General features: G+C 33.6%; 1 protein-coding gene across 1 annotated transcript in view; it reads left to right on the top strand.

The window, feature by feature from the left end:
• Ap4e1 (adaptor related protein complex 4 subunit epsilon 1) overlaps window positions 1–19,171 on the top strand; it is a 65,612-nt gene that overhangs the window by 29,066 nt on the left and 17,375 nt on the right. The window contains 7 exon segments of the mRNA XM_047541076.1: window positions 1,486–1,625; window positions 2,716–2,828; window positions 2,920–3,038; window positions 6,028–6,141; window positions 6,143–6,331; window positions 8,067–8,181; window positions 16,408–16,531. Coding sequence (XP_047397032.1) covers window positions 1,486–1,625; window positions 2,716–2,828; window positions 2,920–3,038; window positions 6,028–6,141; window positions 6,143–6,331; window positions 8,067–8,181; window positions 16,408–16,531 — 914 coding nt within the window.

The following is a 19,171-nucleotide window of genomic DNA, read 5'->3' as shown; positions in this document are numbered from 1 at the left end:
TGGGTGTCAGTATAAATATTTCTATTTATTCTCATGAGAATTAATTTCTCAAAAGAAATCACTCTGTAGCTTCATTTGTTCATTGAAAAGGCCATTTAACTCCATACAAGAGTTAAGAAGAGTGCAAAATTTATTTCTGATCTAAAAATTAGTAAAGTTAAAAAAATAGGATGTACTAAACCTCTTAATATCTTAAGAGTAGTGAGATAAAAATAAGAGAGCTTATTGGATGATACTATATTACATTTAACAATTGTAATTTTAAAAAATTATGAATTTTTATTTTTAAAAAGCATTTTTGAAATAAAAATATTGAGTTTACCCTCATATACATACTTAAGTACATATTAACTTATGTAACATATATTTATTCATATTTTAATCCTCTGAAAATTGTTACCTGTTACCTGCCTAAATGAATCTGGGAAGTTCGCAAATGTACAAATTTCTGTTTGTAGGCATTATAGAAAAATGAAAAAGCTCCAGGGGCAACAAAATAAAAAATAATTACACAGTCCTTCTGCTATACCAGATATATAGAACATATGTTTTCTTTGTGTGATTAACTACTAATAGGATTAGTTGAACAGAACTGACTTAAGTACAGTTTTCTTATTAATATATGTAATTATTGGACTCTTATTTAGAAATGAGTTAGAAAATAGATACACACACACACACGTGTGCCTGCACACACAACCATAGACATAAGTAATGTACATTTAACATAGGAGCTGTTACATTTTTAGAAAATATATTATAAACCTTTTAACTTTTTAGTTTTTACATGTTCTCCCACATAGAAATGATAGAAATATCTTAATTGTCCCAATAGAAAATATTTACCTTTTGAGATTGATTGCAATTTACTTTTTGAAAATAATCTTACTTTTTTGGGGGGCTTAGTACTAGAAATTGAACATGCTTGTGCATGCTAGGCAAACATGCTCACTGAGTTGCATCCCTAGCTTTTTTATTATTATTAGTAGTAGTATTAGTATTATTTTTGGTACAGGGGATTGAACTTAGGGGCACTCGACCACTGAGCCACATTCCCAGCCCTATTTTGTGTTTTATTTAGAAATAGGGTCTCACTGAGTTGCTTATTGTCTCACTTTTGCTGAGGCTGACTTTGAACTTGTGATCCTCCTGCCTCAGCTTCCTGAGTGGCTGGTATTACATGTGTGCACCACCGCACCTGGCTTTGTTATTTGATTTTTGAGACAAAGTCATGCCAAGTCTCTGAGGCTGGTCTCAAAATTGCACTTCTCCTGCCTCAGCCTTCCAAGTTGGGAGTTGAGATGTGTGCCACCACACCCAGCTAATTTTTAATTAAGCTTTTTTTTTATTTTTTAGTTAAAATTTGTATTTCTTGATCATCTACTAACTGATTGCAAACAATAGATCTACATTATTATTATTTTATTTATTGGTGTTATCATGCATAGTTTTATAATGCTATTTTTATTTCTCTTCCTTAAATAGACTCTGGAACTTCTTTACAGAATTACAAATGCACAGAATGTAACAGTTATTGTCCAGAAAATGCTTGAATATTTACATCAGAGTAAAGAAGAGTATATCATTGTCAATTTGGTTGGCAAAATAGCTGAGCTGGCTGAGAAATATCCTTTGTTTGGACCGTGAGTCATAAAATACCTTTAGTTATGCACTAACTTTAAAATGATTGGCATATATATGGTTACTTGCAAGTTGAGGTCGGAGTTCCACCAATAACTTGCATTCTTGATACTTAAGTCTCTCATTGTCATAGACAGGAAACTGTGTAGATTTCTTGGAGAATGGCTTTTTCCCTGGTTTCTTTTATTTGTTGGTTAGTATTTTGAGCAGGAAAACATAGGAGCCCATACATGGTTTGTTTGTTCTTTCACTCATTTGTTTTTCTCTGTCTCTTTTTTCCCTTCTTTTCTTTTTTTCTGTCTCTGCTCTCTCTCTCAAGATAATGAGTCTCTTCTCATCTTTGACTTTACTTCCTACTCAACTTCTTTTCCTTTTCTAAGTAAAAGTCCTTTTTTGGGGTAGGAGAGGATAAGGTGGAGGGTCAGGATCCTGAAATGTATTTTTATGATACTGTTTATATTGTGAATTGTCACAATAAAGTAGTTGGAAACTCCACTGGTAATTTACTTTTCTCCAATCTTTTTTTAAAAAGAGGAACTTTATTGGTCATGAGGATATTGCATTCCTTTAAAGATATCTGTTGTTTAATTCTAAGAGAAAAAAGAGTAATACTAATTAAATTTATCTTAGAAATTGTTTAAGTGTAGTTTATCCCAGACAGTGCTATAGCACTGACCAGCAGCAGGATAGAATTTTAGAACTGATGAAGAACATATTAGAAAAGAGGTTAAATAACTTCTTCAGGTAGACACACCACAACATTTAACCTCTCTGAAGTGTATATGATTTTTCTTTATTTATTTGTTCCTAATCAGCTGGTTCATTTCTTTCATTTATTTTGCATTTATTTATTGGATACCTATTATGTGTAAGCCTACTGCTAGATAAAGTGATATAAATGCAGTTTATTAAATAGACTTTTATCGAGCAGACATTTTACATAAAAATTGGGTTATAGAACATGTTATGAGAGAGGTTAAAGATAAAGATGAACTGGGGCCTTTTTTGTAAAAAAGATTGCTATAGAAAGATAATTTCATTTAGAAGTATACTTGTTCTTAACACTGTGGACACATATGCTCCTGATAATGCGTGGTTTATTCAGACAATGAATGCTGTGTTTTCAGTGGGAGGAGATGTAATGCATCCTGATATTCCCAATAACTTTCTGAGGCTGCTAGCAGAAGGTTGGTAAAGATTTTAAAATTAAAAGTTTTTCATTACAGAGTCATTAGGGAATTTAGTGGAAATTAAAATGGTGTATCAATTTCTTTGTAGGTTTTGATGATGAAACAGAAGATCAGCAATTGAGGCTCTATGCAGTTCAGTCTTATCTTACTTTACTGGATATGGAAAATGCATTTTATCCACAGAAGTTTCTTCAGGTTATGAGTTGGGTGAGCAAAGTGCATTTCATAATAAATTTTTATAAAAACCAAATATTAACATTTTTTTCCTCCAGAAATCATTCTGTTCTAAAGCTAATTGCTTCAGACATCATTTTCTTTCCCAAGTTACCAACTATTTACTTGTTTGTTCTTTCTCTCTGCCATCTTACTTGTCAGGTCTTTTAAATATGGGTGGATGTTGAGATATCTGTGTTTACAATATGTTATGTTTTTCATGTGAGTCCATGTTTGAATATGTGAATATTTACATATCTTTTATATATTAGCTTTCTGTAACTATAAAACAATGTTACCACAAATATAGTGGTTTAAAAAACAGATTTATTTGACCTTTGGTTTTTTGGGATTGGCTTATTTTGCTTAGCATGATATTCTCCAGATCCATCCATTTACTGGCAAATGTCATAAAGTCATTCTTTCCTTATTCTACTGTCATGTATATCCAAGAATAACCAGTAAAATAAAATAAAATAAAATTTAAAAAACCCCACAGATTTATAATCTCATTCTCATCTGTGGGAAAGCTGAAATTTACCTTCCCAGTTAACATTCTTAACTACATTTGCTTTACTACATCTGTGTCTATTTTTTATATTTAGGTCTGTCTGCCTATATACAGTGTGTTTTACTTATCCTTTGAAATTCAGTTGCATTAGAGAAATGCAAATTAAAACAACACTGAGAAAAAAAAAACTTAAAACCAAATCAAAACAAAAAAACTACACTGAGTTAGGCTAAGGAGAGCAGTAAGAATGAAGGAAAGAAGGACTGTGTAGAGGGAAAAGAGGGGTGGGAGGGGTGGGAGGGGTGGGAGGGGTGGGGGGGAGGGGAAAAATATAATAAACATCATTACCCTATGTAAACGTAAAAAAAAAAAAAAAAAAAAAAAAAAAAACTACACTGAGATTTCATCTCACTCCAGTCAGAATGGCAAGTATCAAGAATACCAAGTAAAAATAAATGTTGATGAGGATGTGGGAAAAAGGGTACACTCATGTTGCTGGTGGGACTGCAAATTGGTACAACTACTCTGGAAAGCAGTATGGAGATTCCTCAGAAAACTGATAATGGACCCACCTTTTGACCCAGTTATCCCACTCCTCTTTTTATACCAAAGGAATTAAAATCAGCATACTACAGTGAAACAACCACATCAATGTTTATAGAAGCTCAGTTCACAATAGCTAAGCTATGGAACCAACCTAGGTGCCTTTCAATAGATAAATGGATAAAAAAACTGTGCTACATATACACAATGGGATATTACTTAGCCTTAAAGAAAAGAATGAAATTATGGCATTTGCAGAGTAAGTGGATGGAACTAGAGACTATCATGCTAAGTGAAATAAGCCAATCCCAAAAAACCAAAGGCCAAATTTTCTCTCTGATATGCCAATGCTGGCTTACAATGGGGGTGGGGTGGGAATGGAAGTTCACCAGATTTGTGGGGAGAGTGGGGAGAAGGGAAGGGAATGGAAATGGAAAAGATAGAATGAGTTGAACATAACTTTCCTATGTTCATACATGAATATGCAATCAGTAACTATACATCATATACAACCAAAAAATTGGAAGTTATATTCCATGTGTATATGATATGTCAAAATACATTATGCTGTCACGTATACTTAAAAAGAACAAATAAAAAGATTTTTTAAAAAATTGAATTGCAGAGAGCATGACACTTTACTTCTAAAAAAATTCAATGTTAATTTCTTAAGAATGAGATTAATTACAGAATAATGGGTCTTATTTATTTTGCTGATAATCCTTCCAAAATTGATTGATGTATTTGGTGACCATTAATTTTGTTTTCTCCATTGACATAGCATGTCACTATATTTATTTAGACGGTCTAATTTCTTCCTACAGCATATAATTCCTATACGTATTTTTATGCTTATTTCATTTTCTTTAGAGCAATATGAATGTATGATATTTTAGATTTTGATTTCCATGTGTTTGTTGCTAGTATATACACTTTTTCATATTTTGATCATTTGGTTGCACTCAGTATTCTAGGAGTTTCTTTAGTATAGATTCCTTAAGAACTTGTTGGAATTTTGAATCTATGTTCAAGAGATATTTTACTCTGTTGTTTTCTTTATTCTTTTTTGCTATTCTATTTGGTTTCGATATTGAGGTACATAAAATGTATAGAATTGTTAATTTTTCTTTAAAAATTTGGAGTGCTGGACATGGTGTACATGCCTGTAATCCTAGTGGGTTGGGTAACTGAGGCAGGAGGACCTCAAGTTCAAAGCCAGCCTCAGCAACTTAATGAGGCCCTAAGCAACTTAGTGAGAACCTGTCTCAAAATAAAATAAAAAGGGACGGGGATGTGGTTCAGTGGTAAAGTGCCACTGGGTTCAATCCTGGTACCAAAAAAATAAGTCCAAAATACCATTTAAGAAAGATCTCCTACTCTTTGAATTATCATTTACGGTCCATAGAACTGTGTCACTTGAGTAAGTTAGATGTAAGAAAAGGGATAGGTAATGTAGATCAGCATTCCTCCAAGTCTGTTCTGTGGATCATTAATATCAGAATCAGCCAGTGCTTGTCCAAATGTATACCCTCGATCCCCATCACAACCATGCTAAATTGGAATATCTGAGGATAGACTGGAAATCTGTATTTTGTGAAATATCTCAGGTGACTCTCATGCATATTAGCATTTGACAACCACTGTTTTAAATTCTTACTGAAGAGTGACTTTAAAAACTGACAACTAACTCTGAAAGTTCAGAAGAAAACTAAGTTATAAAAGTATTTTGCTTATATATTGTTAATGACAAGCATGTGGAAAACATTTTGTATTGCATTCTAGTTCTTTTGTATTGAGCATACAATTCTTGGTATAATTTTGAACATAAAAAACAATAGTTTCTACATTAAATTTACTTTGTTTAGGTTTCTGCATGTGGATTGCTGTATAACTTGATATCTGTGTATATAATCTTTGTTTTATCCATAGGTGTTAGGAGAGTATTCCTACCTCTTAGAAAAGGAAACACCAGAGGATGTTATAACCAGGCTCCACAAGTTACTTATGAATGACTCCATTTCTTCAGAAACAAAAGCCTGGTTGTTTTGCTGCTGTGACCAAGTTGACACCCCAAGCACATTCTTCTAATTTAGTTGAGAGGTTAATCCAGGAATTTACTATCTCTCTGGATACTTGTATGAGACAGCATGCATTTGAATTAAAATATTTGCATGAGAATGTAGAACTTATGAAAGAGCTTACTTCCAATGATAAGAGTTGTGAAGAAATGATGGTAAGACGTCTGTGTTCCATCTTTTTAAAAATTGTGTTGTCTAAACATAGAGTAATTCTTGCATTTGTGATATATATAATATATATATATTATATATATATATTATATATAATATATATATATAATATATATATATTATATATATATATATATATAGCATTTAGGGTGAAGGTTGTAGTTTTCTCACATTGGTAGAAGAGAGAATTTGAGAACTTCCATTTAGTACAAATTCTAAATTGTTAGGAAGAACAGAGTATCTCTCCTAAAGAATGGCAGTAAAAAATCTTTATATTTTGTGACAGTCCTCTTTAATATATGGTAATTCATGAATTTCCTTTATATTTATCTCCTTTGAAATTTTAGTCATACTCTATTTTCTTTGAGATTGTTTTAAAAAAAAAATGGTTCTCAACTCATTTTGTCCATCTACTCTCTAAATACTGCTTTGGAACCTGATCAGCCACCTTTACTTTTAGCTACCACACCTTTTAATCTCAAATTGTCAGTTACTATTCACCTTCTTAATTTATATCATCCCTTCCCTGAGATTGGTGTGTATCATAAAATTTCTAAAAGGAAGCCAGATTTGTTGAATTTTTGTGTATTACCTGTCATATAATTGAAAAAGAGAAGAGAATGGGCAATGTTCCCACTAGTTTTGACTCAAGTTTTCCTATCAGGTTAATTTTGAACATTTTTAATGTTTTTTCAATAGCAACTCAAAAGCAAAGGCCTTACTTTAGCATTTATTAGGCATTATAGATATGTTCATTAAATGATGAATGAATATGCTATTCATAGTAGTACATTAGCAGTAGCTACACTTTCCTTTTCTTCCAATAAAGATAACAATGATGACATATCCACATCTCTTAAGAATTGCATTGAAACTCCAAATTCAGAATGTGAGGTGCCACTTATACATTAAATTAAGTCAGGGGAAGCAATTCTAGGGTTATCTGTGCTATCTCTTTCTCTCATTTTTTTCTCATCTCCCTTTCCCTTCACTGTCATCATCTTTATCATTTCTTCACTGTGGGAGACTGAATAAAGGCCCCCAAAGATGTCATATTTTAATCACAGAAGACTACATGTCTTACCTTAAGTGTTTAAATGTTGTAATATGATAAAGTTAAATATTTATGACAGGGAGGTTATCTTAGGCTATCTAGGTAGTCATGCTATAATATACTCACAAGGGTCAGAGAAGGCAGAGTAATAATAGAAGCAAATATTGGCATGATGTGGCCACAAGCCAAGGAATACAGGCAGTTTAGAGAGAAACTCAGAGAGACAAGGAATGGATTCTCCCCTGGGGGATCCAGAAGGCACCAACTCTGCCAATACCATTGATTTTAGCCCCCAGCAGAGAAAAATCCAGTTACTCTAACTCGTAACAGGTGTGTATCTTCTGGTGGGTTACAGGTCCTCTGAAGGTTTGAAACTCTGAAGGTTTGAATCATAGCACTTGATATGATGCTCTAACGTATTAGATATTCAAAAATATATTCTGTGCAGTAAAATTAATAATAATTGCAAGTGTTTTAAGCTGACTTATAGCTAGGTGATCTGATGATAGGTATTTTAGAAAGTGAGAGAGTTGGGTAGCATTTTTAGAATTAAAACTTCTGTTCTTACTTAAATGTTTTTAGTATTATGTACTAAAATTATTTATGTGAATGGACTGTTTAGAGTAAATTTTGTAATTTCTAATTTTTACTGAATTTTTATGTAGGTAGATGCTTCCTTATCTTTTCTGGATGGTTTTGTGGCTGAAGGACTCAGTCAGGGGGCAGCACCTTATAAACCTCACCACCAACGCCAGGAGGAAAAACTTTCTCAGGAAAAAGGTGATTTTTCATGAGTTTATACTCACTTGTAGGGATATTTTTTTTTTAATGCAATTGATATTATAGTCATTTAAGTAAATGACAAGGGACATTTATTTTTTATTATCCTTTAAATCTGTTTATGATTTGTTTACCCTGACTGGTTTTCAGGTACTCATAAAGAAAGTTAGCAAAGTATTCTCAAAGCTACAGGATCCATATATAGAAATGATAAGATATGACCACCATCCAGGAATTTTGAAAGAACTGGAAGGTAAAATTATACTGGTCACTGTCTTGGATGGCTGACACATTAGTGAGAGCTATCTGTGGAAAAGTTTCAGGAAAAAACCCTGATTACTATGGATTAGTGAGTTACATTTTCATTCTAAACTGTTTTCAGAATGTCTCTTCTAATAACATGTCTGATTAGTGAAGTTAGGAAGAACTAAGAAAGGAAAGAATAACTTCTCACTTTCAATACTATAGCCTGTTAGGGAAGACTTCTGTAATGAATTTCATAGTACTTGGATGATGCATGGGAAGTATGCATTTGATTAAAGTGAAAGCAGTGAATATTATGTTTAGGAGTTCAGAATTTCAATACTGAAAAGTTAGATTCTGAAAGATTTTTTTCCTATTCATTATTGAATGATTTTGAGATGTATTGTTTTCTAGGCTCTGTGCTAGGCATAATTATGAGTACAACTAATCAGTTGATCCTAAAATAAGACAATAATTATAAATACTAATAATAGACTTGATATTATGTTTTCGCAGAAGTATTTGCTTTTTAAGCCTTTGATTGTAAAAGAACATTTTCATTTTATTTTATTGGGGAAGAACACCAACATGAGATCTATCCTCCTAATTTTAAGTATACAGTATGCTATTGTTGCCTTATAGATATGGTATTGTACAGCATATTTCTAGTGCATATTCATCTTGCTTTACTGCACTTATGCCTGTTGATTAAAACTCCCCATTTTCTCTTCCCCACTAATCCACTCTTCAGGTCTATGAATTTGATACCCTATATATAAGTGAAATCATACAGTATATGTTTTCTGTGACTAGCTTATTTCCTATAGCATAATGTCCTCTGTGTTGTCACACATTGCAGAATTTTCTTTTTTTAAGGCTTAAAAGTATTCCTTTTATGTTCTATATGTCTGTCTTTATCCTAGTGCTATATCAGTTTGAGTATTGTAGTTTGGCAGTAGATTTTCAAGTCAGGGCATGTGACACCTCAAGCTTTGTTCTTTCTCAAGATTGGTTGGACTATTTACTTCCTTGGCAAATTCTACCAAACATTTAAAGAAGAATTAAGGTCAGTTTTCTCACACTCTTCTAAGAATTAGAAGAGGAGAACACACTTTCAAACTCCATTTATGAGATTAGCATTACCCTGACACCAAAGCCAGAGATGCCACTAAAAAGGAAAACTAAAGACCAATATTCTTTATATATAGTTGCAGAAATCCTCACCAAAATACTAGCACACCAAATCCAGCAATATATTAAAGGATCATTATACCACAACTACATAGGAAATCCCACTGATATGCAAGGATGGTTCAACATATCAAAATCAATTAATATGATTACTACATTCACAGAGTAAAGGATAAAAATCACATGATTGTCTCAATATAGAAAAAGCATTTGTCAAAATTCACCACCCTTTCATGATAAAAACTCTCAACAAACTAGAAATAGAAGGGAATACCTCAATATAATAAAGACCATATGTGAAAATCCCATGGTAGCATTATAACATCATAGGGTGAAGAACTGAAAGCTTTTCCTTTAAAATCAAGAATAAGGCAAGGATGCCTAATTTTCTCATGTCTAGTCAACGTAGTACTGGGAATCCTAACTATAGTAGTTAGGCATGAGAAAGAGAGGAGGGAAGAAGAAAGGAAGGAAGGAAAGAAAGGAGAGAAAGGGAGAAAGGAAGGGAGGGAGGACAGTACAAAGGAAGGAAATAAAGAAATCCAAATTGGAAAGGAAGAAGTAAAATTGCCCCTCTTTCCAGACAATGGATCTTGAAACCCTGAAGTGTTCGTAGGGAAAGTACTAATAAACAAATATAGGAAGTCGGAGGATACAAAATCAATACACAAAAATCAGTTGCATTTCTATATACTAACTAATTAAAGGGAAATTAGGAAAATAGCTTTATTTAAGTATCCCCCCAAAAGTTAAAATGCCTAGGAATAAACTTAAGGAGGTAAAAAATTGTGTACAAAAAAATCACAAAACATTAATGATAAATCAAATGACACAAATAAATGGAAAGATATCCTTTATTCATGAACTGGAAAATTCATGTTAAAAGTTCATGCTACTCAAAGTAATCTACAGATTCAGTACAATGCCAGTCTTCTAAGGTGTTTAATGTGTTATTTAGTAATAGCTAATGGCCTAGAATATTCAAGCAATTTCTTCCCTCAGTAGCGCCTTATATTTTAATAGTATATGTTGGGGCCGGGTAAAGTTTTGAATTCCAGTTGCCCAGTCTATATACTTCATGTAAAGATCTGTGACATCCAGGACATGGAGTGAAAATCTCCTGAAGTTCTATAGTAGAAACTTGACCCAGTTGCTCAGTTTCTTTATTTTCATATATCTGGGAGTCATCAGTTACCTTTACTGAAGTCAGGGGTTGGGGAGGGAAGGGGAGATAAGAAAACTAATTCCTGACACTGCCTGTTTTCTTTCTTAAAGTAAGTTAAATAGCTGATGCAAATATAATATAGTCCTGAATTCTCCAAGTTGATGCAGTCCTTTGCCAAGTAATTTTTTTCCCCATAGAATCATCATTATAAATGAATGTAAGCTCTCATATTAGTGTCTTCCAAATCTGTTTTTAGAAAACATCAGAAGATGGAAAGATCTCCCTTACTCTTGGATAGGCAGAATTAATATAGTCAAAATGGCCATACTACCAAAAGTGTTATACAGATTAAATGCAATTCCTATTAAAATCCCAATGACATTCTTCATACAAATAGAAAAAGCAATCATTCATGAGGAGGAATTAGAGACCCAGAATAGCCAAAGCAATCCTGAGCAGGAAGAGTGAAGCAGGAGATATCACAATACCAGACCTTGAACTATACTACAGAGCAATAGTAACAAAAACGACATGGTATTGGCACCAGAATAGACAGGTAGGTCAATGGTACAGAATAGAAGACACAGAGACAAACCCACCTAAATACAGTTACCTCATACTAGACAAAGGTGCCAAAGACATACAATGGAGAAAAGATAGCCTCTTCAACAAATGGTGCTGGCAAAACTGGAAATCCATATGCAGTAAAATGAAATTAAACCTCTGTCTCTTAACCCAAACAAAACTCAACTCAAAATAGATCAAGGACCTACAAATTAGACCAGAGACCCTGCATCAAATAGAAGAAGGAGTAGGCCCAAATCTTCCTCATGTTGGCTTAGGACCAGACTTCCTTAACAAGACTCCTAAAGTGCAAAAAATGAAAGCAGGGATCAATACACGGGACGGATTCAAACTAAAAAGCTTTTTCTCAGCAAAAGAAACAATGTGAAAAGAGAGCCTGCACAGTGGGAAAAAATCTTTTCCACATGTACTTCAGATAGAGCACTGATCTCCAAAATTTATAAAGAACTTAAAAAACTTTACATCAAAAATACAAAGAACCCAATCAATAAATGGACTAAAGAACTGGGTAGATGCTTCACAGAAGAAGATATACAGGTGATTAACAAATATATGAAAAAGTGTTCAACATCTCTAGTAATTAGAGAAATGCAAATTAAAACCACCCTAAGATTTCATCTCACTCCAATTAGAATTTTATCAAGAATACAAGCAATAATAGGTATTGGCGTGGATGTGGAGAACAAGGCACACTTGTTCACTGCTGATAGAGTTGCAAATTGGTGCAACCACTCTGGAAAGCAGTATGGAGATTCCTCAGAAAACTTGGAATGGACCCACCTTTTGACCCAGTTATCCCACTCCTTGGTTAATACCCAGTGAATTTAAAATCAGCATACTGCAGTAACCCAGCCACGTCAATGTTTATAGCAGCTCAATTGACAATAGCTAGATTGTGGAACCAACCTGAATGCCCTTCAGTAGTTGAATGGTAAAGAAACTGTGATATATATACACAATGGAATATTATTCACCCATAAATAAGAATAAAATTATGGCATTTGCAGATAAATGGATGGAATTGGAGACTATCATGCTAAGTGAAATAGGCCAAGCCCAAAAAACCAAAAACCGAATGTTTTCTCTGATAAGTGGATGATGATGCATAAGGGGGTTGGGGAAGTAAGATAAGAATGGAGGAACTTTGTATTGTGTAGAGGGAAATGAAGTGGGATAGGAAAGATGGTGGAATGAGATTACCCTATGTACATTACCCTATGGACATGTATGATTACACCAATGGTGTGAATCTACATTGTGTACAACCATAGAAATGAACAGTTGTATCCCATTTGTGTACAGTGAATCAAAATGCAGTCTGTAAAAATTAAAAAAAGTTTCTTAAAGCAAAATTTAAGTTCCATGTGCTCAGACTGTTACAGAAAAAACAATTGGTTATGAGATAGGAAATAGCAAGTACTTAATACATGTGAAATAAGTCATAAAATTATGTATCTTAGAATTATGATTGGCTGTAAGACAGCCATAAAATAAATTGGGGGAAATTAATTTTTTTTCTCATGAAGAGTTAATTTTGGAATCCTTCACATATCACTCAATTCTCATTCTGATCTTCTTTGAGATTTTTAAGAAGTCATTTGCAGAGAGAATAGTTAAATATAGCTTTAATAAGTGATCTTAGCTCTTGTGGATAGAAAAATGTCTGGTTTATGTATATCTAAACTCCAGGAAACTAAGATTTGACGAAAATATATGAGGTCTGTAGGGAATACAATTTATAGAATTTATTACCCATTTTAGTTTTTACCTAAGAAAAGCATGTAGGAATCAGTGTGGATTATTTAATAAAACATTATTTAAAAATATTGTAAGCCTCACCATTATATACAGCTATAGTGCACAAATAAAGAGGTGGAAAAAAATTTTAATCACTTAAAAAAGTAAAAATAAAAATGTTGTAGTCCTAGTGTTGAATAACACTAGAAATAGTAAGGGGAAATAGCAGTATAATTTCTTGTCTGCTGACCTGTGGTTTTTAGAAAATCATGTCAAGTTATTAGTCTCTCAAAAAATAAATTAAATAACAGGAGTTAAATAACTTAAATTATTTGAGTAACTTAAATAATAATTAATAGTAGCTGAGTGTGGTCAGAGAGGGGTAGCCAAATGACCAAGGTATAAAAGAATTGAAGTGCGAAGTAAAATAAAGAAATGTGTGTATAATACAGACCTCTAAAGCAGTGAAGGTTACAAAGAGGTTAATATTGAACTACTTATGCCCAGAATAGTTTATACTATATTTTCTCAACCTGTATTACTTCATTAACTCCCAACTCTAAGGATTCCCTCTGTTTTTAGCTCATACTTTCTCTTCTACATGAATTGCCCTTTTCCCTCATTCTCTGACTGTTCACTTCTCCCTATTCAGAGTTGTAGTTTAGATGTCTTCTTCCTTCTATCTCTTTCTGCGTACTATTCTTCTCCCTCTCCCCACATGCACATCTAGTTAACTTCTCAAAATCTTTGGCTGTGTTAGTCATTCATCACTGTATGAATCTTGGAAGGAGCGTTCACTAAAGGATGAAAGTAATATGGCTTGAATTTCTTTCTCAAACTTGAGCCTTTCCATATTTCCTTAGATGAGTCTTCAATTCTTTTGTCTCTTTTTTGCTTTTCAGATTCTGTCCCTATCCATATCTAGTTTTCTTCTCTCTTGAACTCTCTGCCTTGATTTTGAACTTTTTTCTGCTCTTTGGCTTAAATAGTTTTTAATAGTGTGTAGGCAACATTTCTTGAGCTTGGTACTCTTATTGCAGTGTTAAATGCAGAGGCTGTGTTACTGACTGTCACAGATGATATTAAGAAGAGGCTGGTATTGGATAACAGGATAAATTGGATCATTGAAAAGCTTAGAATGAGAGGATATTCTAACTGAAAAGAACTTTAGAGAAACTTAAACAGTTAGTTTCCAATATGATTATGAATCAAAATCAAAAAGTTTTTTTTTGGTACTGGGGATTGAACCTAAGTGGGCTTAACCTCTGAGCCACATTCCCAGCCCTTTTTCATATTTTATTTAGAGACAGGGTCTTGCTAATTTGCTGAGGCTGGGTTTGAACTCTTGATCCTGCCTCAGCCTCCTGAGCCATTATTATTTTTTTTAAATGAGACATTTTTGATCTCTCCTTATATATCTTCTGTTTCTGAATCTGTGAAAGCTCAGTTATATGTATAAAAAGATTCCGAAGAGTTTCTATGAAGTCAACTTGATCCTAGTTAATCAGATTAGCATTTGGAAACTGTTGAACTGGTCCTACCTCATTTTTTTTTTTTTAATGTATGAATATATATACATATATATATATTTTTAAGTTGTTGATGGACCTTTATTTTATTCATTTATTTATATGTGGTACTGAGAATTGAACCCAGTGCCTCATACATGCTAGGCAAACATTCTACCACTGAGCTATAACCCCAACCCTGGTCTTTCCTCTTTACAGACAAATGAATTAAGGTCTTATTCACAGGAGTTAATATTAGGCCTCCATTAAGAACTTTTGTCTTTGAGTTATTAGCTCCCCCTCCTTTAGCCCCTGCACACTGATTCTTTTTCTGTGCATTCATTTAGCTAACAAGCATTTATTTAGTACTCTTCGGATTAGGTGCTGTTTCATTTGGAAGAGGCTATATAATATAATAGTTAAAAGTGCAGCTTTCTGGACTAAAGGCGTAGCTCAGTGATAGAGATCACTGGTCAATGAAATTATGGACAGCAATCAAGTTGCTGTCTAGCCAGCAGAAAAAGAGAGAAGAAGAAGAGATTGTTTTCCCTTTCAGAAGAACTCCTCCCAGAAGTTGCACATAAAGTATATGCATAATTTCATTGACCAGTGAAATTAATAATTTCAAGACCCCAAGTTTTGTCCCCAATACCCCCCCACCAAAAAAAAAAAAGAATAGCTCTGGAGCTATAGTGTCTGAGTTTGTATCTGGCTGTGTGATTTCCTGTGTTTGTAATCTGGGGTAAGTTTGTAACAAACTCTGCCACAGTCTCCTTATTTTGTAAATGTGGATAATAATTTTAGAAGTTGTTATTTTTATTTTCTAACATACTTTTTATGGTTTAAGAAGATTGTTTTTGTTATAATCTAGACAGTCTAAAAAGATAAATTTTCCAGTTAGGATTAGGTTTAGCTAATTAGGATGTTAAAGAAAACAAATAATATGGGGCCTTAAATAGTGTAGAAGGTTGTTGTTTTTTCGCATTGAAGAAATCAAGAAGTAGGCATTCCAGGGTTGATGACTTCATGATTATAGAAAGCCCAGGCTCCACCTCTTTTGCTATGCTGGCATCTGTCCTGTTTGACTTGGTGATCTAAGGTAATTGCCTGCACTCCAGCAATCAAGTTGTAGTCTAGCCAGTAGGAAAGAGGAAGGAAGAGAAGAGATTGTTTTCCATTTCAGGAAGACTCCTCTCAGAAGTTGCACACAAAATGTGTGCATAATTTCATTGATCAGGAATCCAGTCACATGGCAAAGAGGCCTAGAAATGTCTCTTTTTCTGGCTGGCTATGTACTTAGCTAAGTATTGAGGGATAATGGAGATTGGTATTTGCTCCACCATAGTATAGTTTTGAATTTTCTTCCTTCCTTCCTTCCTGAATGAATGAAAGACAGACAGACAGACAGACAGACACTGAGAGAAAGATATACTAGGGATTGAATCCAGGGCCTTGTGAATGCCAGGCAAACACTTTACCACTGAGCTATGTCTCCAGGTTCCTTTTTAAAAAATTTTTTTGAGACAGGGTCTTGCTAAGTTGCTGAGGCTGGTCTCAAATTTGTGATTCTTCTGCCTAAGCCTCCTGAGTAGCTGGGATTATAGTCTTGTGCTGCCATACCCAGCTGTTTTATTATTGTTACTATAAATATATGGTTGTATCATTTCCAAAGCCCTGTGTAGCTTAAAAATTGTTGCTGGATTCCAGTGTTCACTTATTTCAATTAGAAGGAAAACTGATAATTTTTTCTTTTTTGCTTTGTTTTGAATATAACTTGTTATTGTTTTAAAATTCTAGTTCTCAATTTTGAACCATATGGACTCTCCTTTTCCTCATCTGGCTTCACTGGACGACAGTCTCCTGCTGGCATTTCTCTTGGTTCAGATGTATCTGGGAATAGTGCTGAGACAGGGCTGAAAGAGTAAGTTCTTTTTCTTATTAAAATTGAGAACATGGGAGTATTTAAATGTCTTTTAGTATTTGAAGCATTTGCTTTCTGCCTCTGCTTTTTGTCATTTGATCACTGTTTCCTTATTTTATGATGACTTCCAAGAAGTTTATTGTTTCATTGGATATCAAGAAATTCAGAGAGAGGCTCATTTGTAATAATGTGTTTTAAATATAATAGCATTGAAGAGTTTCCTAAAAGTACCATAAATTCTGTATGGGCTGTTTTTTCAGTGGTTTCTGTTTATTGCTCTCAAGGTACTGATATTATACAGCCTGTCCTTATACTTTAAGAGCTTACTTAACTTCCAAAACAGCATGTGTATAAACATTAAACATAGTAATAAAATGTGTGTGTTATTACTGCATACTATAAATTTTTAAGAAGTTATATCAGAATTTGTGTATCCTGGTAAGTATTAAGCATATTATTCTACATTCCTCATAATTTATTTATGTCATTCTTCTGATAAATGCTGCTTATAACCATTTATTGGAAGATTGACAGGTATAGAAATGAACATAAAATGAAGTGACTAATTTCAGTTGAGGAAGCTGTGTATTCACCTGAAGAACATCTGTACTCACCTGAGGAGGCTATACTTTGTTTGGAATGCTTTCAGAGCTTCTTTTCAGCCACTTTGAAAACTACTGGTCAGTTTGTTTAAATACCTTATTTGGAGCCAAATTTTATCTTTTTTTTCTTCCAGTACTGAGGATTGAACCCAGGGCCTTATGTCTGCTAGGCAACCACTCTACCACTGAGCTATATCCCCAGCCCCAAAATTTTGATTTTGTAAATATAATTAGATTACTTTTAGAGAAGCCAATAAGGAAAATTGATAAAATGAGATAATGAAGTGCAAAGTACAGCCCATCATATAGTAAGTGATTGATAAATGGTAACTCCTATCATTAATAATAATTATTAGCATCATTATCATCATTATCCAAGAGCTGGGTTTATCAAATAAAATTAGTGATCATTCTGAATTATTTTGGTCAATATACTAATATGACAATAAAGTAATAAAAATGGCTTTCTTCTTTGTAGACAAGTTTCATTCAAAAGAGTTCAAAATGTTTTAAGTAAATGACAGCATTATTCAAATAAATGTGCCAAAATCCCAAAGGTGACAACTTTGAAGGATGACATTTGAATTTTGAATTCTCATATATTCATTAAAAAGTCAGTCACCTTATTTTATTTCCATCCCTATAGTTGTCAATCTTCTGGTGAGATGGTTATAAAGAGTATTTATTAGAAGAATGATAAAAATAGATTATGAGGAATGTAGAATGATATGCTCTATAAAATGGGCATGAGTTCAAATTCTCTTTCATCCTTTTTTTCTTGCTCTACTAATTTCCTTATTTTCATTCTGAGACATTTAATTTTGGTACTCCAAGCATGAGAGTAGATATGGTTTGTGCATTTATGATGGTGCAGGTGACAGCTAAGTGCCCTAAACAGGGGACAGAGGAACAAGGGAAGGAGAGACAGAAACCATCCAAACCCAAGGAGACCCTTAAACAGTTCCTGTTGCATGGGTAAAAGCCTCTGCTATTTTAGAACTAAACTAGGATCTAGGGAATGTGACAGGGTCTTGTAAATCCTGTACTACATGTACCACCCTTAAAGAAAAGGCATTTGGCAAGACTGCTAAGGAATTATATGTGTCATGTTATTAAGAAATGGAACATGAGAGATGAGTTTAAAACTTCTTTTCAAAGAAGACCACAGTTCACATATTATTTCAGTTTAGGAACCTGTGTGTTAATCAGCAAGGTGAATCAGCTTTAGACATATAAAAGATATTCTTTTATAGTTCCTGGCAAGCTGAACATAAAGAAGTAGCAAGCCTAATTTAGAATTTCTTGCCTGTAAGTCCTTTACTAACTAACACCTTACCTTAAGTATGAATTCTTAGAGCTAAGTTAAAGTATATCCCTAATCTTTTGAAGGTTACTGAGTTAGATTTTACATCTGGATTTTTGAATGGTCTGATTTAAACTGAAACAAAGGTACAACATATAAAACCATGCATAATAGTGTTGTTAATATCTAGGCAAAGATGATTCATGTTTTAAAAATTCTTTATAATATGTTTCATATCATTAAGGGGCATATTTATGTGTTAAGTAGTCTTATGGTTGCTTGTACATATTTTCCTACTTTTTAGACTATCTGTAGTAATGCATAGTAAACGTATTGATAATAGGCGTGTATGCAGATACAGTAATTGATAAAAATCCTTAAAATAGTTTAGTACTTCTTTTATACTCTTTTTGTCCCCGCTTTCCCATTTGGCCTGCTGATGTGGATTGTATTCCCTTGGAAGTGCATTCTGCAATGTTTGTAGAATATTAAAGAGTGCCCTTGGGGGCCACACCTGTAGAAGGAAGGGGAAAGAAGTAGGTTGGGCAGACAAAGAAGATGCTATGTAGTACCAAGGACAGCCCCAGCTGATCCCATGGGGAGTTTTGGAGCTAAAATGACCTTTCAGAGTTGGTTATCCTGAGCCTGGGCCAAGGTGATTGACCAGAACTTTGTACTTCTGTTCATCAGTCATTGAATATGGGCTGCCCTTGTAGGGGCATGATCTTTGGCAAG

Source organism: Sciurus carolinensis, chromosome 2, assembly GCF_902686445.1.
Source record: "Sciurus carolinensis chromosome 2, mSciCar1.2, whole genome shotgun sequence".
Taxonomy (NCBI): domain Eukaryota; kingdom Metazoa; phylum Chordata; class Mammalia; order Rodentia; family Sciuridae; genus Sciurus; species Sciurus carolinensis.
This window is presented reverse-complemented; position numbering and strand designations above follow the sequence as displayed.